Source organism: Cygnus olor, chromosome 6 (assembly GCF_009769625.2).
Source record: "Cygnus olor isolate bCygOlo1 chromosome 6, bCygOlo1.pri.v2, whole genome shotgun sequence".
Classification (NCBI taxonomy): Eukaryota; Metazoa; Chordata; class Aves; order Anseriformes; family Anatidae; genus Cygnus; species Cygnus olor.
In genome coordinates this window covers 14,942,073-14,965,735 of record NC_049174.1, presented here as the reverse complement: position 1 = coordinate 14,965,735, position 23,663 = coordinate 14,942,073, and the positions used below count along the sequence as shown (strand labels likewise).

General features: G+C 34.5%; 1 protein-coding gene across 5 annotated transcripts in view; it reads right to left on the bottom strand.

Moving 5' to 3' along the window:
• Nucleotides 1–23,663, bottom strand: part of PDE1A (phosphodiesterase 1A) — a 183,405-nt gene that overhangs the window by 47,801 nt on the left and 111,941 nt on the right. For all 5 annotated transcript variants that reach the window (XM_040561584.1, XM_040561586.1, XM_040561588.1 and 2 more), the window contains one exon: nt 10,005–10,118. In XM_040561584.1, coding sequence (XP_040417518.1) covers nt 10,005–10,118 — 114 coding nt within the window. The remainder of the gene's footprint in view (nt 1–10,004; nt 10,119–23,663) is intronic.

Genomic DNA, 23,663 nt, shown 5'->3' with positions numbered 1-23,663 from the left:
CAACTTTTAAGGAGAGGAAACAAGGGCTAGTAACTGTCTATTTTTTACATCTTCCTGACCTTTTGAATTATACGATTCATATTGGGGAAAGTTACACATGGCATATGCATTGCTAGAAATGGCCTTTGAATAAATTAACTAATGACTGCCATTATTCAATAATTACAGAGACAGGGTCCATCTATGGATCCACACAGCTGAATAAATGGATGGTTAGATGGATCTATAATTTGATGGTAATTTTGTTTAGAAAAGATTTTTTTTATATATTGCACTACGCATAGTACGCTTAATTATCACAAATTGTTAGAATCCAATATTGAATTAATTTTATAGTTCATTACTTTTGTCCACTTCTATTCATCTATCTATACCTTGATTAAAAAAATATGGTATTTCCATTACATTTCCATGGGTGTGTATATATATATGTATACATATGCCGTCTTGTGGATTCTGTGAAATATATCTTTAGTTGTTCACCTTTTATTTACTGATTATGAAAACACTTCTTTGAAATTACCCAAATTTATACCTTAAGATGTAAAAATCTGAAATAGTTTTATCAGTACTTGTATATAATACATACTTGTAAACAATACATGTATAAATTTTACTAAAAGTAACACACAGAACCTTCAGCAGAAGCATCAAAACTCACACATATTAACAAGAAGTATTAATAGTATTTCACCACTTACACTAGAGCAGTAGCTAAAATTTGTTTTTTTTTTTTGTTTTTTTTTTCATCCCCCTTGAATTATATTTTGATTTTGATGAGCCACCATTTATTATTATTTTGCTTTTTAACATGGATCTTGTTTTAATGTTGAGCTACTTTTAATCTTGGTTGCTAGCTGCTATTCTATACATGCAAATCACTAGAATGAACTAAGTAGATGACAGAGCCCCTTCTACATGCCTGTCCGTCTTGCTGTTCCTGTTGGTCAGAACTTAACTGAAAAAAAGGCTGGCTCCCAGCAGATGTATTATGATGTCACTCTGGTGCAACCACTGAGTATTATCACATCATCATTGCTTTGAAAAAAATTCTACAATGCAACATTTTCTACAATTACTGGGGGGGGGGGGGGAGGAAGTAATAATCAGAAATGTATATTAAGAACATTTTTATTCCTGAGCATTTATACGACTGGTCTTTTAATGTATATCTACTTAGAATGCACAGCTTTTAAAAGCTTCAGTAAAATCAGTGAATCAATAGGAAGTTATTGGTGCTTGGGTTTTGCCTAGTGAAAGTTATTACTGTCTAGATAAAAGGAAAATATATTTACATAATTTTGCATTCTATAATTCTATTATGTAGACTTCCTGCTCCAACCTGCTACTTCATGGATCACAGGTGAATAGGTAAATTATTTGGGATTATTCGGAATGCCTTTACAAAGACAAACATTGTTAAACCACTAAACTTCATGCCAAATGTTACAGAGGTATTTTTTTAACATTTTGCAATATAAAACTTTACATAGATTCAAAAATGCCATCAGAAAAAATAATGAATAAAATAACAAGTGTCAAGAAGAAAAATTGTACCAATATGAATCCCATTCAACTGGGAAGCATGAACTCCAATAACCCAGTTTAATTAAATATATATAAATATACCAAGGCACATGATTTAGCTTTTTCTTCCCTAAAACTAAACAAAACTTTAAAATGCTAACACAAACAAAGAAGCTTTAACAGCGTGGTCCACAGAAAGTACTTTTTCTTCAACACAAATTCAGAACTGCGGGGTTACATACAATTATTTTGCCCATATATCATTAGCCTATTAAGTAGATGCAATATGTGGAAGAGATATGCGTAGGAAGGAGAGGGGGAGGCTTAGGTTATTTAATTCTATTCATTCCATGATTGGAGCTCCCATTGACAGTAGTGGGAATATGGTAAAGTATGGTCCATGGCATTTCAGCTTAGCAATCAATTAATACTGCAGTCATAGTAACTAATAACCTGATCTTCTTGTCATAGTACTCTGTTTTTCTGTCAAGAATAATTCTTCAAAATTCAAGTAGTGATAATTTCTAGCTCTCTTTTCATTTAATCAGAATTTTAAATATGGTAATGGACTAGTCAGAAATACATTTCTTTTCCCTTAGGAATACATATCTGATATATTGTGGAGGGGAAGAAAGAATAGCAAATGAAAAAAAAATATTAGATAATCGCTACAGGGAAAAAAAAAATCATCAGTGCCAATCAGTCATTCTGCCTAACAGAGATGGTGAAAGATTTGAAATAACGCAATGATGCATTTATGGGGGCCAGAGGAAGAATTAACTCTTCATCATTTAGCCAATCAATCAAGCTGCTGACCAACTCCTTAACAGTAAATTCATCAAAGTCCTATCTTATTTTTGGAAAGTCCAAAAATAGAATTCACATTTTCATCAATTAATTGTGTTGTAGTTTCTCACTATCTTCCTGAAAGAACATGAATCAATATATTTAGTTTCTATTTACATCCTCTATCTTCCCTTACAATTTCCACTTACTTCCAGTAAAAAAAAAAATATCTCTTGACTTCCACTGAAGATAATGAATTGCAAAAATTATTTTTTAGTGTATAAAGGCCTTTATAAAGAAACAGTGCATTAACAAACATGTCACACTCTTAAAATTTAGCACATTCTCAGAAGAATTGTCCTCAGATAAAGATCAATTAATTACAATAAACACTCAAGACTCTGGATGAAATACAATTATTACAACAGCAGATAACTGATGGGGGAAGGGCCATTGTTACTGGAAACATTCACTTATTGACATGTGCTGCCTCTCAACTACCTTTTCTATTCAGAAATACAGACCTACATACCAAAGGCCATCAACAATCTTAAGATTCAGGTCAGGATTTTTTTTTTTTCCCAGGAGTATATCTGTAAACTGATATATTTTCCCATTTTTATTCAGTTGCTTTAACATGGTATTCTGGAAGCTCTATAGGGTAGGAACTACTGAGAGCCATGATTCTCAAATAAATTAATAGTAATAACTTTGAGATAGAAAAAATCAATAACTTTTGAAAAGGGATGCAGCCTATTTATTAAACATCCTAAGTGAAATGAACTGCAGAATTGCAGTCAGAATTTAACAGATTTTCAGTAACTTCAGGTTTGTTGTTTGTTTTTAAATAATTTTGATGCTATTTTAAACTTTCCTTTTAGAATAGCCTTTGGCTTAGTACAAAAGATTTTGAAGGTTTATCTTAAACTTCTATACAGGTGAAATACACTGAATTAATCTCAATACAACAAGCTTTTTCTGAACGATTTCTCAGTATCATTTATGGATTCGCTTAATGGATGAACTGAATGATTTTCTTCAAATGATACATTTATTACTGACAAAGCAACTTCAGCAAAGAACATTTAAGCATGGGTTCAATATGGAGGACAGCAATACACACTCATAGCAAGCTTGTCTGATTGTGAATATTTAAGATTGAGATTTAACTTCATGTCATATAATTGTCATGCTTAATAATTGTCAATTCTGATCTCTCCTCCACTAAGTCATCTCAGAGAGGGCTCAAAGTCCATATTTTTCATCTGGCAAATAATTACCAAATTGAGTATCCCATTCCTCTTGTTTAATCTTTGTATCATTAGGAAGATTATTTTCTTTAAACTTTCCCTGATTTTTTTAAAAACAGTTAATTTTGAGGGGAAATATTGTCTAGCTCCTCAATGATGACAACTGAACTAAAATAAATTACATCATTGACTGAGTGTCCTAATGCACTGAGAATGAAACACAGTTACCTTCATGTGTAAATGAACAAATCTGTCTTTTCCAGTACATAGATTGGGAATACACACTTTTAAAAAATTGAGCAACCTAAATCTCTTTGATGTAATAGAATTTCACTCTCTCAGTCCTTGAACCTGCAAAGGTTTGCCGGTGGGAATGTCTCCAGTGATGACCCTGAATAGATAACAGTGTCTTGATTAGTACATCTTCCATAAGCAAAGCCTTATAATCAGTGAAACATGATTCACAAAGTCAACTGTATTTTGTACACTATGTGCAAGTGGGACCTGAATGCAAATAGCCCTGTAACATTAAGCAACCAACTCCTGCTGTGAGACGCTAAGCTATGCAGCAGCTATTCCATGCTGAGTTAGTGGTAATTTAGAGCTTTGCAACACCGATACAAAATATAGCTTGTGAAAATAAAATGACAAAGAAATGTAAAAATAAAAATAAAAATAAAAAAAAAATAAAAATAAAAATAAAAATAAAAATAAAAATAAAGCCTTAACTGAGTTTTGTTATTGTTTAAATTTTCTTAAAATACAGAGAAGCTGCTAAATCTAGATTGATGGCCATAAGAAAGATAAGAAAGTGAAAGAGAAGGCACAAGGGTACCAGATTAGTATACCAGTTAATTATTTTTTGGAGATATTAATTATTAGTCTCAGACAGATCTGCTGCCATGGACTCAATTTGTTGCAGTACTGAGAACCTTGAAATCACCAGGCAACAGCATTCTTCTGCTCATAAATATAATTAAAGTTGTGTACTAGAAGTTGCCTGAAAGTAGGCTACATTGATCATTCCTCACCCTGGGATCTCTGGGAATCAGGGCAGAATTTCATTTAGTTGGTAAACTTCATTCTATTACACAGAGCTCTGTGAGCACCAGCATCTAGCCAAATTGTTGCTCCTTTCTTTTTCCTTAGACTCCATGTGACAAAGATACACGTGCATGTTCCTATCACAAATACTTCTGTGGTGCACTCTTTAGGGTCATGCCAGCATTTGGTGATATGAAATGATGTTAACTCTAACTCTTGCAAGTGACACAATCCCAATTTAAAGCATTTCCCTTTTGTCCTCAATTTGAAGATTTGTTTGTCCGTGCTTGATGTCTGGTGACGGCATAAATACTTGGTGCATTAATAGAGCAGTGAACTGAAATTCAGTATGGCCCAAGATGTTTATTATAACAGCAGTCACAAAGATTGGGTTTAAAGACCTCCTTTTTCACTAATATTGTACATATCAGAATGTGTACATTTTTTAGTAAGAGCTTTTTCTCAAGGACTCTGTTCAGCATTATAGTATCACTGAAATACCTTCAATATTTCCAAATCTCTCATGCAAACAGATGACACATATTGTTATAACACCACTTACCCTTAATGAGATTTCCTTTCTCTTTCAAGAATGTGGCAATAACTTGTATTTGTTATTTTTTTCTCGTGGAATCAAACAAATATGTTCAAAGCAATTGCTAGCTATATACAACAGATCTAATTCATATATTACTGAAATATGGTCTACTTTCAAAAAAGTTTTCAGAAGGTTAAAGCCTTCTAAAAGGGCATTATACAGTCTAAAACAAAGTAATATCTAGATGTGGAATTGAAATGGCACAGATAAATATCTTCCTGAAATCAAGTCTATTTGATAAAATATTAAAGCACTTTAAAAACGTAAAATAAGACCATGATTGGAACAAAATATTCTGACTTTATCCAGAACAACTTAAAAATGTTCACCACAAGAAGTTTACATTTTAAGGTTTTATTGGCTCTCAAATGCATTTTTTTTTTAATCTTGTAATTTCCATCCACATTTATCTGATTTATTTTCTTCTCACTTAGCATGAATAAAGCGCTATGTTTACAAGGAATGGAACAGCTGTCCTGACTGAATTATCAGCCTGTATTTATTTCCTGTTTGACTCCAAAAATCCTTCTTCCACTACCTTGAGCCAAGTGTCAGGTACTAACGGAGACAATTCTGCAAGACTTGTCAGAATTATTTATAACACCTATTGAGTAAGTTTGAACTTCTTCCACAGAGGAGATCTACCGAGGGGCTGGAACTGGGAGATGTTCACTGATTATTCTCAGCTGACAACAAACCTCGTCTTCAGTGACTGAAGTGCTAGTTTTCTTTCAAGGAAGCATTTAGTGTGGCTCACATTTACTCTGCACTGAGAGATGCAACAGTCCTAAAAAGCGCCCATTAAAGAAGCTTGTTAATTAACATGGGGACACAGTTAATTAAGTTCAGAGGAAGGTGGCACTTATATACGTATGATTTCTCTGTGCTTTCCAACTTCCCATCACCTCAGAACCCTTCACACAGCATATTGACAATCACTGCCCCAAACCAATTTGTCATAATTTTGGAACATTATTCCTACTGTCTGGCTAGTTTCTAAGGAACAGCTTAGAAGCCAGACAGTTCTGAGAGTTCTGCTCACAGAACTCCATAAATAAAACCTGATGTGTTGTTTCTCTGCCTTTTCCACAACCCATCTGCCTATATTTTTAGAAAGAGCTTGTATGGATAAGCTTTTTTAAAAACTAAGTATACCTACTATTTTATTCTCAGATTAAAGGCTACAGTGCAGAGCAACAGACAGAAGGCAAATAAGAGGACCTGAGAAAGATACCTCTTATTTGGCTAAAGGGTTTGAATTCTGTAGCCCATTTCCAGCTGCTGTTTGCATGCTAAATAAGATTCAAGGTGCTGACAGTTTACACATTTGATTGTACTTGCATGTGCACACACAACAAAATGCATCAAATCTCAAATAAAGTAACAGGAAAAAACAGATCTCTCCTAGTGTAAGTTGCCTGTCTAAAACAGCAGAAGGTCCGTCAAGAAAAAGGGGGTGGGATGACTGGTCCACCTGTGACTGAGCAACCTCTGACTGCAGCCAAAGTTTGCATCCTAATTCTCCTTTCATTGAGTAGTGAAGCTCCTAATAAGAGGATGCATTCCTGTATTTTACCTCTCTATTCCAGGCCTTGAAGCCTGCAGAGATGCTTCCAGATGAGAAGTATTCCCTGCAATAAATTTTATTATGCTGTTAAATAGGTTGTAAATCATAACATAAGGGATGCATTAGATGGCAAACTTTCTCTTTGTTACTGTTCCTAATCTGATTGTAGAGATATTTAGAACTTTCTCTCAGCTGATATTGAGGTCTGACTCCCAGAAAGGTGGAGAAGAGAACGTGACAGACAGGATCCAGTTTTAGGTGGCTGGTTGAAGATGAGATCAATTCATCAGGACAAAACTCAGGGCTGAAGTATGGGCAAATAAAAAGCAGGTGTATTTTCATGCAAGTTGAAGGTACTCTGTATTGAACTTTTGGTCCTAATCCTGCAATACTTTGTACAATCAGACATCATTGCATTTTCTATTGTATAAGTCAAGTCTCAGGAACTATTATATCCCATGAAGTATGCAACTTTCTTCTGGGACCTAGTTAATAGAAGTAATCAGTACTCAGACAGTTTTCTCACTGCTCTGCTAGGTGTATAAATTGTTATTGCTGTATGCTGTTGCAATTACTTTTATCAATACAACAATCCATGTGTGAGAAAACTTGCAGAAACCAGTTGAACTTTGCAACATATAGAAGTGCATATTCAGGCTCAGCTGGAACAGGTCATTCTATTTATGATCTAAACTATTATTTCTAATCTTCTAGTGGGTACGGTTAACCCAGTTCCAGACTCCTGACTGCAGTTGCTCTACGCAGGACAAAGAACCTCTATTCTTTGGGAGGAAAAAGGACAAATATAACCACACAAGCTCACCCCAGCCTCAATCGCCATTTGACTTGATACACTGCTTCTCTTCCTTAAGAATTAGTTTCCCAGAAGCTGGAGAAATTTTTTCTCCAAGTTTTTCTTTAAATGTTTTAACACAGATTCAGAGTACAGAATACTGCTTGTGGTATTTAAAGCATGATTACCTTTGCAGTTTGCCATTCAAAAGAGCTTACTATGAAAGAATCACTGGAGACTACAGTTTCACTTTGCCACATAATAAGTGTCTTAATTTATAAATTGTTTTTAATGAGGAAGAGAAAAAAATTGAAACAATTTTATAGATAATATTTTACTATTAAGAGGTGGAAGCTCAGTCTGTATTCCTAGCATAAATTTAAAACAAAGGCCACCAGATCCAAACAGTGCATCACTCTAAGTCTGAATATAATGGAGACTGCATTACTCCAGACTGAAAACAAACTGAAACACTATAAACAAAAATGAAGAATATGGGGTATAAAATGCAAAACACGATAAATAAGAATAAATGTTGAAAAATGAGTTTCATTAAAGTTATTTCATTCTTAAATATTACTCATAGTGTAGGTAATGTGCTATATATGTCCACATATATCTCAAAAATATAGTTATAGGTATGCAAGGAGTTATATAAACTGTATGCTTAATGTATATTGGTATTGTGAATGATACCAAAATTTGATAGGTTTATGAGCTCGGTTTGAGGTTGTATTGAAGAAGAGAAGTATTCAATAAATTAGAACAAACACAGTTACCTGTCTCAGAAATAAATATATGCACAGTATCATATAACCTGATTTAACTACCAGTATTTTTAATTATTCAATTTAATTTCATGCAGTTTTCACACCAGGCCCAGGTGCCTTGGAACTCACACAAGCTGTTTTGCCCAAGTCTGTTCAGTTCAGCTTAATTTAACTGAGTATGTAAATGTAAGACCTTTCAAATTCACGGAGATTTCTGATGTTTTTCAAGTCGTGCATTTAACTTGGGATCACTAACAATATTTCTGACAGTGTCCCTAAGAATGATATTGTGGTTGACAGGCTCCTCAGGAAGTCTCCTTGCTTACCACTGTTTTATCATCTTTTACAGAACTAGATGTGTGTTAACTCTAAAGGCAGGACACCGGTGTAAGTGATTCTGCCAACTTAGTCTGTAGTGTAATCTGGGAAAAACAGAGTATTGATACCAGCTTCATTTTCTATTGTTTTCATCCTTCTGTGTCCAAATGGGTAGGCTTTCTACCACCCAATAGTAGGTGCTCCAGATTACAGACTTGCAAGGTTTGGTGAGTGAATCATACACATCAAAGGAAAAGAAACAGGAAAAAGCTAGAGCTGTAGTTTAAATGGTGTACCAAGTTCTCATACTTGCAAGAGAGCAAATGAGCTACTTAGGTCCATGCAATAATTAGCGTGATGGCAGACTTCCTAAATGTCATATGGAATCAAGACTAGACATAGACTGTATGCTACAGAAGTACTGAAGAAGGTTTGGCAGACAATTTTACGAGAACATTCTGCTTAGAAAAAAAAAAAAAAAAACACTCTAAGAGGCCAGCAAGTTGAAATAAAACCTGTAAGTTGGCTAGTTAATATCAATTATAGTACATACCTTAAATTTCTTTCAAGAAGCCAAATACTTAGAACTTCTAATTTCATTCAAGTCAACCCACATTAAAGATGATTGCCAGTCATACTGCCAGTAAAAATAATCATAAACAGAGCACCAAATACTATAAAATAAATCACAGCTTTTCATGAATTTATGTATTAAGGGGACAGATTATAATATCCTGATTCATCTCTGTGAGCACGTCATTCCCAGACAGATCATTTTTTTCAGAGATACAATCCTCAGAATGATTATCAGTATATGGCCTTTGGGGGAAAGAAAGCTGCTCATCATCCCTCCTCCCGAAAATTCCTGTGACTTTATACCATGGACATATGACAAGTGAGGGAGATAAGAACTGAGCAAACCCTCCAGACAGCTACATCTGACCTTTAGAATTTCACTTGCTTTAACCTTGTCACTAAGAGACCTAAAAGCCATAGATTGTTCTACTGATTTGTGGAGACCTTTAGCTCACATCATTTACAACTGCATGCAAAGACTATACTTCTAAAATGCGACTCCCAACATTTCTTCCTTTTTTAAACTAAAATGGTCTTAAATTAAAAGAGGGTAGGTTTATATTAAATATTAGGAAGAAATTCTTTACTCAGAGGGTGGTGAGGCACTGGCACAGGTTGCCCAGAGAAGTTGTGAATGTCCTATCCCTGGAGGTATTCAAGGCCAGGCTGCATGGGGCTTTGGGCAACCTGGTCTAGTGGGAGATGTTGGAATTAGATGGTGTTTAAGGTCCCTTCCAAACCAAACCATTCTGTGGTTCTGTTCTCTAAGACTTACCTGGTTTCATCGATATAAACTGCCTCCAGCACAGATGCTGCATATTCAATGTTCTTTTTTAAATCCACCACGTTAATGTCACCCTTCTCCAGCTGCTTCACCAAGCATCGTAATCTGTGAAAAAGAAAATAAAAATGTCACTGCATTGCTTATATCAAATTTTAGTAACAGCATTTTCTATCTGAAGCAATGGAAAATCCACTGTAGAGGAAAGAGACTTTCAATGCATCTCATCTTTAAAGAAATAAAATTAAAAAAAAAAAAAGTTTTTAGAACACACATAATGATCAATTGTCCATTTTTGCAGCTTGCCAAATTTGTAAGATCTATTAAGAAAAGTCAGAGGACCCAATAACTATGATCAGAGCTATTTTATATTAATGTATGACACTGCTATGATGCCTGAGTCTCTAATTTTGTTTAAATAATAAAATTTTGCAAGTTGTCATACTATGATTTTTCTACGCTTAGGAGGTCAATTATATCTTTAATATCCACTACATATAATTTGTTTTATTTTAATGTCTTTATTTTTTATTTGAGCATCCAGTATGTTTTTGCTGCAGAATGTGTGTTATTATGAGATAATGTGGAGCTCTATTGCTTCTGTGTTTATGGAGAATTCATCATTATACCAGAAGAAAGGTGGTGCCTATGGCATTAGAAAAATCCAAACATTTTCCCAAGTGTGCTTTTGCTTTTAGTTTTGAGAACATTCTTTTACATTACAAACATGGCTACGCCCAAAAGAGATTTTGTAATGCATCAACTCATGCCTCTGTAGCAACACACTCACACAAACTACTTGAACACCAAATTCTTCCTAAACTCTTTGATGAGAACACTCCTGACACCGCTCACCTTACCCTTATGAAGAAGAAACAGCACTGTAGTGAAATAAAAATGTATCTGTAACTGTGTAGACCTGTGACTAAATGGTTGTTTAAAGAAGCATGACTTTTTTTCTTTCTGTGCTATATATCTCTTAGCTGAAATGATCTACAAGTTTTTTATTATGCAAGACAGATTTTTGTATTTAAAGATATATTATTTTAAAAATTTACATGAAATAATCTTTTTTATGTGAAAAAATTGTGTGAAACAAGCATTTACTTTAAAAGTGGGTTGAAATTAAGTCAGCACTAGATGACTACTTTCAAAAGAAATCTGATGTGAAAAATACTATAATATAAAAAGAATATAAACAATACAAAAACAGATAGAAATAATGAATAAATGGATAGAAATAATAAATAGGTAAATGAAATTATGGCAGTCTGATGTCCATTTATTTTTATTAGGCATATAAAATATTTCATTTGAGCTAATTAAAATTCATGAATTTTTTAAAATGAAGCAATGTTTGGAAAAAAACTCCCATAAATTTGGAAAGTACTGCTCCATCATAAAACCTGCTTCACATTTTTCCCATGTATTTGGACTTAAGCATAATTATGTCCAAGCCTGAAAGGATAATTTTAGCAAATGGAGTTTTAAAAGATCAGCTTCCTCACTTCTCCAGTCTTAATTCTGTTGAAATTAGTATAGAACATAAGACAAATAGGGCTCTTAGCAACCATAATTACTTGGCATTTTACACAGTACATTGCAAATAAACAGAATGGAAAATTTAGAGTTGTTTTTTTTTTTTTTTTTCTCAGAAAGGTGAGGTGGGTGGCTGAAATACCGTGGGAGCGCATCTCCTACACAGAAACAACCTTATGCATACGGAAGCCTTTCCAGGACATAATTCCCTCCAACTCAGAGCACCTATAGACTGTCACTAATTCACTGAGTAGACACTCAGCCAGCAGTACTCAGCACATGAGTACTCAGTAATGCATGCGCACACACGCCACACAAACACCCTCCTGAACACCAGTGCCAAAATGCCCAGGTGAGGCTGGCAGCACCACTGCCCTAACTTGCCAATAGCTGCAGGGCAGTTTCACCACTTGCACTGTTCTCTTGTTGTTTGACTGAAATTATCTTGGAATTGTACTTTCCAAGGTGGAAGGATAAACAGATTCAAAAATGCAACATTTTGCAGGGGAGAGCCAGGCTACAGTACAATTGCAGTTCAAAACGGCTTCAAACCCTATGATTTCCGGTAGTATTTTTAGCTTTTATCTGTGTGGCTCTATGTTACATTAGGACACAGATCAAACAGATATGTAGAATCATTTTATACTTGCAGAAGGAAAGCAGACCCTGTGGGAGCTGGTAAACCATGATGACCTTGCAAAGTTTTACTGCATAGGTGGCAGTCAGCTGATGTGACTTGCCCTATAGTTATTGTTCTTACTCTAGGAGGAGTGCAGAACAAAATAACAAACAACGCGATTTGGAAAAGCTGTTCAGGCAAAGGTAAAGTGATTCTGAAGATGTTACAGAGCCACAAAAAGAAAAAACATGTACAAATTGGTACTACTAGTGACCTTGTCACCTCACTTAACCACACCTTTGCAGGTATGTTCTCAAGAGCGTCTGCTCATTGCAGAGAGCTGACCCACTGCAGCTCTGTCATAGAACCACAGGATAATTTTCTTTGGAAGGGACCTCCACCCAGTCCAAGACCTTGATCAAAGCAGGGCCAACCTCAAAGTTAGATGTAACTTGAAATTTAGATCAAATCGCAGTGGGGCTTGAGTTTGGAATATCCACAAGCATGGAAATTCCACAAACTCTGTGGGCAACTAGTTCCATTACTTAATCGGCCCCACTGTGGATTATTTTTTCCCCAATATCTAATTGGAACGTCCTTTGTAGCAACTTGTTCCCATCAGCCCTCATCCTTTGCTGTGCACTTCCAAGGAAAGCCTGGATCTATCTCTGGCATAATATCCCATCAGCAAGCTAGAGACAGACATAAAATCCCTCCACAGTGTTTCTGATCAGACACCTGGAAATCCTGTCCAGAAAACTTGACTTCCAAGGCAGCAACGTTACTTAAGTGGGTTATAACATTATCTGAACAGTCAGATGCACTCAAAATACTGTGCTTTAAATGAAAATTGCCAAAGATTTAAAAACGTTCTTTTGGTAAAGAATAAATATGTCAATTTATAAGACAAAACAGGAAGTGGTAAAATATTATAGCCCATCATTTGGCAAGACAAAGAAAGTTCTGTAAAATGTAGAAGGAAGGAAAAGAACTAAAAACTAATGAATACTGCAGCTGTACTGGACAGGATTGTTTTTTATGTGTTTGCTTTTGTTGAATTAAGTGTTATAAATGGAAAAGAAATATGAGAAATACAATTAAAAAACATGATACACTACTTAAAATTGGAGCTATTGGTATGATGCTGCCTGTGAACCACAATACTAAGAAATAATAGCAAAGTGAAAAAACTGGGGGGGGGGGACTAATAATTGTGAAATGGAAAAATGAACTGATGTGTGGTACAAAGAAAACCATATGCAGATCTAATATAACGCAACATGAAAAGAAATAGATTTGTGGAGAAGAAGAGTTTATTTCTCTCAGTACAACTGTCAACAACATTTTAAAACTAGCAGTCCCAATTTGTAAGGGTGAAAGAGACATCTGCAAGTAATAAAGGGAGTGGGTGGAGAACCATCTTCTGGTAAACACCATTAACAGCATTGTGGTATTAAAAAAATACTGGACGATCCAAGCACACTCTGCTCCCACCTGTTTTTGATAGCGCTTCCTGTGAGGTGAGCAGAAGAAGCAGCAGAGGCAGTGCTTGCCCAGCCCTCACCCCTGTGCATCTGACACTTTTGTCCAGCTGTGGGCAACAAGCTCTGAAGTCCAGACAGCAACACAGCCAAAACAGGAGAAAAGGAGGATTTGACTGGGAGCAGAAGTTGAATGTTCTTAATTAACAGTATCAAAATCAGGATGCAGTTCTTCCCTCCTTCCCCACTGAAATTCTCTTTACCCAATGTTTGAATTAAAGTTTTGAGAAACTGTAACTTTCAGGGGTTGTACCAGATTAACTGAGGACAGATTTTAGGTTATTTAAGAAGGTTTCCTATGACAGTTTCAGTAATAAGGGGGGAAAATGAAGTTAAGTAATCAGTGATTAAAAAGGCTGTTTGCAATGCTTTCAAAAGAAAATGTTTTATTCTGTGGAATCAAGCATTCAACAATACTAAGAAATATGGATGGAAAAACTATCCTAAATACGTATTGAAATGATTACAAAGAGAGGTGACAGAGACAGGTTTATTAAAAATGGAGATTGTTAGGTAGAGAGGTAAACGACAATTTCAATTTCAGATTTTAAAGACTGCCTCTTCCTTTTCAAAGGGAAAATTACCAGTGATCACTGAGAATAAATGGGAGTCACAGGTTCAGCTTAGCAGTCTTCAAGAACCAGAGGAAGAAAATTGAACCTGAAATTAACTTCCAAAGAATGCCCTGATCTGCCAGCTGCTCCTCCCTACTACCAAACAATGTAAAGAACCAGCGTTATAACTTACACATCTGGACTTAACTTAAAACTGTTTTGGAAACTTTGTACAAAATAGCTGGCTTTTGCAACAGCTCCTATTAAAGAGGAAGTGAAGTAAACTGCAAAGAGTAAACCATAATTAAACCCTGTTTCCTATTATCTTTTGAAATTAATGGAAGTGACTGTTTAAGGATGGACAATGAATATCCTAATAATTATTTGAAAATAAAATATTCTAATCAATAATAATATACTAAAAAATGCTGATGCTAATTTCGGGGGGGGGGGGGGGGGGGGGGGGGGGGGGGGGGGGGGCGGAATGAGTTATTTCTCTTAATATTCAATAATCACAATGCCAGTTTAAAAATTATCTGTGTTGGTTACTTCAACTACAATTACAAGTTGTAAATCATTATGTTCCCATAAACCAGCTGAGAAAATCCTTGTGTTAATTCCTTGACAAAATGATGAGCAAGTACTGACAACATGTTAATAAGAGTAAGGACAGAACAGTAATTGTGAACAGTAATTTCATGTTTTGTTTAGACAATTTAATATTGACTAAGAAAACTAGGTCAATAATTGCAACTTATTATACAAGTGATTTGTCTCTCTATGTGAATGTTACAAACTAAAAACGGACTGGTATGTGACATGAAATTAAGGTAAGGAGGAGGAGAGTAGCCATGTTCTGACAATCTGGCTAGTTACAATTTAAACATCAAAAGTTTTTTAAAAATTTGGAGAAGTGGGAAATTTTCCTCTGAAAAAATGAACTGGAAAATTAAAACTGGAAGCTAATTTAGCTACCTGTAGTGATTCTTGTAAATCACTTGAATAATTTTCACAATCCACAGAAACCATTGCTCACCCAATAGATCCTCAGCTTTCAAAGGCAGAAGTTATATCCTCATTCAAACATGAACACTCCAAAAAAGGGCCAGTATCCAGCAGCTCCACCACATTAACAATGGAAAGTTCAGCTCCTTTATTTAAAACAACCCACTCCCAGAATCTAAGTAGTATGACCTGCCTGCACATTTAAGATTTAGGAAAATCGTTTGATTAGCGAAAATCCAAAATGGAAATGGAAAAACTTCATCTTGGAAAAGTCACGACAAATAAAACATATTATTATTTCCCTTGAATTCTAAAATTCCCTACATAAATTCACCAAATTATTTACACGTGACTCAATATCATTTGAATTTTATATTTTTCTAAGAAGAACATGCATATACAAAATAAATCTATGTATAAATAATCCAGTCTCTCTGTCAAATACTTAAAAATGACACAGATCAGAAATAAAAAAAAAAAAAAATTGTAATAATAACAAGCAATCATGTACAAAGTCCACACTTTACTTCTTCAAGTAAAAATAATAATAACATAAGGATTACTAGAAATCTTTTATTATGATGACAAAGGCTATAATTTCCCTTCTGCATGTTTTCTGCAAGATGGGAGATAAATATTGTCTCTCATAAATATGAAACAGGAAAATCACAGTTTCCATTGTATCTGGATATATCTGTAATATTTTTAATACATGGCTGTGAAAGACCAGATCATATAAATGGATGAGAGGCAGTGGGAAAAAATCCAAAATATGCTAATAAAGATTCAGGAATGGTTCCTTTGGGTAGCCACTCTTGTTCCCCCACTCCCACCTGCAGTTACATCATGGCCAACTAACGTGACTTCAAAATAGCTAACCTCTACTTTGAGGTTTTTTACACTATGGTAGTGAAAATTGTGTTGACATGGGGACATTTTGCCAGTCAAGGCAGGGACCAACATGTCAATGGAGAGCAAATGGAACTTATGGCTCCTTACTCAGACCTTGATGTGTGTTTTGCTTCCTGAAACCGTAGCAAGGCAGTTAACTAATATTTCTTCTAATTAGAGGTGCTGTCTCAATAAATTCGGTTACTGAGAAATACAAGAAAGATATATTACACTTTTGGTGCTGCAAATGTGTTTTATGAAACTACTTCTCAGTCACTCCTATGTCTGAGCATATGCACAGGAAGCCTCGTGGTTGCTAAGGGTTTCACGAATCACAATTCATTTTGTGATTATATTAAGCTCTGTGAGTGGTACACACTGATCTGTAATTATGATTCAGTCATTGGAAAATAAATATTGAATTTGCTGATAATTCAGCCAACATTTTGATATACCAAAACTTCAAACCCATATTGAAGAATTAGAATAGAAATTCTGCAGTTATATAACACACACTCAAAGCTACAGCTTCTTAATGAAAAAATGCATTTTCATGGTGATAGAATTGCCTTGGCTGTTTAAATATTAATCATGTTTATGCAACATGAAGTGACTTCCTTCAGGCAGGCATTGCCTATTAGGCTTCAATTCATTTTACCTTACTCACTCTGTACATTTTCATAGTAATACCATGTAAATACTTCCTCTGGGTCTCATTTAGTATCAGGGTCAAGTGTGTTTAAAGGCTTAAAATTTAGTCAAAATTTCCAAGTTTTCTTTAATGTCTAGCTGAAATCACACAAAGCAAAAGTGTCTTACATGGTTTCCATTTGAAATCATAAACTGATCCAAGCTCTCTAAAGCAAATAACTTAATATGTATACACATTCAAGTGTTTTCTCTGTTGTGTATTAGATCCAACTGGTAACCAACCAGTCTCTCCTTACCCTAAACTCTATGGGTATTTTTATTGTCTCAGTTTCCATTTTGACTATCTCATATTCCCACTTCACAATCAATCTATAAAATAAAAATTAAATAATACATCATCTATTGGACTGATTTGTAAATACTAAGGATTTGTAAATCCTTTGAATGTTTTTTTGATAAATCTCTATTTTTGTCTGAAGATTGACATTTGATCTATAAGGTTCCGCTGGATTTTATATACATCATATAGAATGCCAGTTAAAGCTACTTAATCTTGAAGTTGCCAAACACTTGAACAGTCTGTATGTCTCAAACTCTTCATCATAATCTAGCTAAATCCACTATCAACAACAAGCTGGGAAATCAAATGTAAACTCATCACCTGCCAAAAATCATGCTTAGAAATGATGGAAGACTTTCGGTAAGTCTTACTTGCTGAAGTTAATGCAATAAACTCACAGAAAAGTCACATATCCTTTATTCCTCATAGACAAGTAAAAAGCTTTATTTTTGCTGCAAACAGCAACTTTGAGCACAGTAATCGAAGAAGCTGCTAAGAGGCTGAAGAAGCTGCTAAGAGGCAGAAGTTTAGCCCCTAAATCTTCCAAAGCAGTCTCCTGCATTCTTTATTAATTTTTATTTATTTATTTTAAATCATGGCAGAAGAAGGATATTTCCAAAGAGATTACATCACAGAGATACTCCTCCCATCATATTCATGCGTTGGCTCTAAATTCCAGGAAATATAGATATAGATATAGATAAAATATATATATCCAAACCTCTGTATCACTGAAAATCATCAGAGGAGTGCAGACCTGGCACAGGTCTCTTTCTATGCTTCTGAAGAACTCTGTTAACCCTACCTCACAGCAGCTCTTCATGGCAACTGCATCTCATGTACTTGTAAGAAAGATCATGACCTACTTCTGACCCATGGATGGTCACAGTGTCATAGGATGGAAGATGTCTGCTGGTTTAAAAGAGTTCCTGCTAGAAAGCATTTCTCCAGACAATGGTATTATGCCACAAGCCCTCTCTCCTTCACATGATCCAGACTGTTTTAATATGATCTTCATGCACCAAATACTTGATTTCGTAACACAACCCAAAGCATGGAGTCTCTCATGTCAGCAGTTGGATAAATTTAATGGTCTGAAAATACTTCTTTCTTGTTCTGAACTCTCTTGTTCCCTACCTGCTACATAGTACTGCTAGAAGCTGTATTTTGCTTTAGTTACTCTTGGAACTCATAGATGTGAGAGTATGTCCTCATGCAGTGGTATCTTATCATCTTATCAAATATCACAGAATGATAAAGGTTTGGAAATAGATCTCTCATTACTCTTTCATTCTGTCTCTCCTCTCATTCACCCTGAAGTCATTAGCATAGAGGGGATGGTATACCCATGCTGAACCAGTATACTGAATATCTCTTTCATTCCTCAGGATCAGAAAATGCGGGTTGAAGAATGCTGATATTCATCCTTGAAAAACAGCGTGCAAAGGGGCAGAAAGTCCTTTTAGAAACATTAAGAAGAAACCATCACGTAAAAAGCCAACTAGTGTTCTTTCATTTAAGACCACATTAACCAGAATCGGTAACCTTGTACTAAAAAAAAAAAAAATCTAGACTACTCATAAGATATACTGAAAGTCTCTTTGGTGCAATTTCTGTGATTGTTAAGGGCAGAAGTTTGGTAAGTGCTAGGCACTGAAACACCCAATTATTAAAGAAACTTCATTTTTGACACTTAGCATGAATATCCTTCCTTCTCCCTGATAAAGTCAAGTGTGAGCAAACAACCCAGGAAGTGTCCGTCACTAACATTAATACAACAATTTGTTCTGTGTCTTCTCTATAGAATCAAACTGTATTAAATACAACATAGTCTGCACAGAGTTAACATTTTGATTTCTTGAAGATAACAGTTAGAACCAGAACAGAATTTCCCTGAGGAATATCATAGAAGAACATATATAAATCTTTACAGCTAACACTTCTGGCAATATTTAAATTTGTTTGTATGTGCAGTTATGCTATCAGGATAGTTCAGCTGGCCAATCTGGACCAGTCCATGTGACCGTGCCTTCAACACAAACATAAAGCTACTTGAGGTCAAGCTTTAACTTGTCATTTGGTTTAGAAGACCTATGTTCTACTAAGTCAAACTTATAATTAAATTTAAGCACTTTAAGTACCAGAATAAAAAGGTTATACTTTTAATATATAGGATAATTATGCCTTCCAGATGGGATGACAGAGTCAATTTATTTTGAATTCTGGTTTAAAAGTATGTCATGATGAATGAAGCACAGATCTCTATTTATTGGAAAATAATTGTGAAATATAAAAAGATACAAATATTTTCATTATGAACTATCATGGACTATTGAATAAAGTACTAAAATTATTTAAAAGTCACTCTACTCTGCCTAAAATGTTATAGAAAAAAAAAAAAGCACCTTAATTCAGATGTCTTTTTTACTGAATAATTAACAGCTTCAACACATCTATTTTCAATAAAAGATTTTTTCATTCAAAAGACAGAGCAAGACATAAATGCTTTAGCACAACAGCTGTAGTAATTACAGTACAATTTTGCTGTAAAATCATTACCATCTCAGTGGTTCTGAAGAAAGGATAGAGTACATGTAATGTATATAACAATGTAAAAATATGAATAGGGTTTTTATTTAAAATTGTAATACTGCAATTAAATGAAGAAAAGAGAAAAAAAGTAGGAGATACTAGAATCCAGCACTCTATGTAATGTGTGAAACTTACTTCTGGCATTTGGAATTGTTAAAAATAAATGTTCCACTGAAGAATTGCCAAATCAAAGTACTTCAAAGTAGATCTTGGTAATGAGAAGTAGAACATTAGAAAAGCTTAAACACACTTGAGAGCTGTATAAAGGTTTAAAACAGGAAAAAATCAAGCAGATGACATTTCCCCTATATTCTTTAAGTAGGATGAAATGTAACATGACCATTCTTACACATGTGAACTTGATCTAGGGCTTGTCTATATGAGAAAATATATTTGAATTAAGGTGTGAAACTGAAATTCACTATCTGTCCTTGATAGCTCCGCCTTTGAATATTTCAGAATGAGTAGAACCAAACAGAAACAAGTCCCTGCAATTCATCGGAAAGAATATTTCCAAAAACAAAGTTAATCTTGACCAATAAAACTTTCAACCCATTATCCATCATATAGTATATAGGCTGTCATAGAATCATAGAACCATTAAGGGTAGAAAAGACCTCTGAGATCATCTGGTCCAACCATTCCCCTACCACCAACATTACCCACCAAATCACGTCCCTAAGTACCACATCCAACCTAGAATAGGTTCACCAAGAATTTTGCAGCAGACATCTTATTTAATACCTCCATATCTCCAGGTGAAAGAAAATGTAACACCGAAGATATCTCTCAGCCCAAACGGACATCAGCAGAATTTCTAAGAATGTCTCATGCTTCCTACAGAAGAAAACAAAGGTGTTTCCTTGTTTTAAAAAGAAAGTTCTGTAATTAATCATCACTCACATCTAAGGAGGTACACCATCATATAAGTGATCCTGCTAACAAGAGAATCAGATCAATAATACTTTCTTAAGACAAAGTACATGGACAGTGCCTTATAAAGCACCTCTTATACTTTAATGGAAAAAAAAAACTGAAATAATTATCAGACTTTCTGTCCAACACGATGACCATCTTTCTTAGTTGCCAAATTATGCACCATTCCATCGCTTTATAAAAAAAAGTCCTACACTGATTTCAAAATGAACCACATAACTAAATTCATCCAGCTATATTTAATTACTTGCGAAATTGCTTATAAATGTTGTTTGTTATATAAACAAATCCTATACCAGAAAGTGCTTTCAGCAGGAAAATAACTGGGCTTTGAGGCAAGCAGTGGTTTACAAGAAAAATTCAAAAGCAGCTTTCAGTAACATAAAATTTTGTTATTAATTTCTGTGCCTGTCTCGGACTCAGAAATTAAAGTCTGAATTCTTCAGATGATAGCACAAAATCCTTAAATGTACTTCTCTAGGGATGTGAAAGGTAATCTGTAAAGTTCAACTCCCTTATGGTCATGACTAACAGAACTGCTAAGCAGTACTTCATTTTTCATAGCTCTATTTAATGAATCACTACCCTTCAGATTCTCTGCAAAGTCCTGACATTCCTTCCAAATAAGAACCTGGTTATAGTTGAATTTTGAAAGAGAAAACTAGTAAAGTTCTTGAGTCTATGTTACAAGATAGTGTTCATCTACACGTACCACAGATTTAGGAAAAGCCTGTGATAATACATAACAGATGTGACTTGAAATCAAAATAGTCAGTAAAACAGTTTGTTAGAAAGATTTAGAAAGTGGAACTACATAGCGTGATTTGTCTGTCTTTCTCAAACAGTGCATTGTTTTTTTTTTTGTTTGTTTGTTTGTTTTTGGTGTTTTTTTCAGATTCTCCTATCTTTTCTTTTTTTTTTTTTTTAATTGGAATCCTCATTTTTTAAATCAAGTTATTCACTTTAATCTAAAATAACATCACTTAGAGAAGTAAAACGTTAGTTTGACCAAGGAAAACAAGTCAGCTGTAATACATTGGTGATCAATCCAGGCCTCAATCACAAGGGAGTGCTCAACTGAATAATGACCATAGAGAAGTACTAGAGCAAAGTATAGAGGAGTTTCATTTTATAAATTAATTCAAATGAGAAAGTTCCTGGTTCAGTACTAAATTATCAATATATTACTTTCACCTGCACACATTTGCATAATGTCTTGAGTATGCAATGCAGGGCATTCTTCAATAGTTGATGGTAAAAGAAAAATAAATTATAATGCTAAAGAAGATTGATTTTCACTGAATGTAGCTTTGTAAGTGTGCCTTGATCAAGAAAACCACAAAAATAAGAGCTCAACTTTTATGAAATTAGTGTTTACAGCCTGTTTGATTGTGGTCATTGTGATGAAAACCCTACTTAACATTTTATTGTTAATATTACAGATAGAGAATTTTCATGTTAGAGTGTAAATTCACTGCAGAAAGATAATCTGAAAATGACAAAATCAAAGAGATATCACCTTTTTGGGAGGCCACCTCTATTTCTTAGGTCAGCAAATGACAGTAACTGCTGCAGACTGCCTATGTGCTTATATGGTTTGAATAGTACGTCAAGACCCTGGTTGGCTCTTTGCTATGCGATGTTCAATAACACTTGATTTGACCATACTTGGAATTGTGCCTTGTAAGCCATTCTATATCTATCTCGGCTCATTATTTATGTGGGTTTGGTGTTTTCCTAATGCCATTTTTTATGATTGTTTTTGACTGAAAGTTTTATTGTAGGGAACATTAACATTGTAAACTTTGAGACATTGGTAGGTTGACCCATGGATTCAAGGATGCAATTTGGAAAGATGTGTGAAAGATTACAGTGTTAACGTTGCCAGAGGTTTGCATTTTCTGAAATGATACAAAAAGAAAGAGAGAGAGATTAAAAAATACATTTGTTTCCATAGTGAGGATACAAGTCAAAAAAAAATATGGAAAAGCAAGAGAGTCACAAAACACCCAGCTGAAAGGTGGATATATATATGCTCCAATTTTTTAACAACTCTGTAGTGATAAAGTTGTTCGAGGTATTCCTATAGATAAATAAATTAAATACACGCTGGAATAGAAAAACGTGCACCCACCTTGAGGCTGGGGGATCAAATCAAGCAATAAGGAGATCTAGCTTTTAAACATTTAAGGAAAAAAGGAAGATGTTAAAAGACAGATTTGCTTCCTTTTTAGGAAACCTGTGCTGAAATGCCTGATTGATTAACTGAGAGTATGTGAGAAAGTCAGGTTAAAGCCTTCTTCTGTCATAGTCAGCCAAGGAATATGAATGAAATGTGAACAGAGTAGAGACACTGACATTTAATAGAGTAACTAAACTAGCAGAAATATTTATGTATTTTTATGAAGAATCCTGCCCAAGACTCAATACCATAAAATTAAAGTGAGATAAACAGGAACAGCTAACAGCTATGAAAAACTGTCTGCACACAGAAGAAAAAATATGATTAATGGCATAACTTTTGGGAAACTAAAGGACTACTTTTCTATTAATCTACTAATCATTTTTATTACCTTTTAAATTTGCTGTCTGACAAATGTACTTCTAACTTTGCATAGATCAGCATATACCTTAAAATACTGCTAGTATGCTACAGTTGGATACATGTTAATGTATTTTACATGAAGAAAAAATGAAACTAAAATCAGTGTAATAATTTTCTTCCTGTAGATCCTGGATCAGGAATTAAAGAATTCGTATTACTGTGAATCAGGTTGAGTGTGAAGTTAATCCATGGAGTAATTTAAAGTATATTTTGCCATAAATATCTGTTATCTACCCTTGTTTTCAAAATGTACTAGTACATAAATACTTGTTTAAGCTTTTCATTCACTATGCTTATTATTTTGAAGCTATGCCAGATGTATTTAGTTTAAATTTTAATCCAGAATATTTAATCTCAGACTCTTCTCTAGAATACTCTTA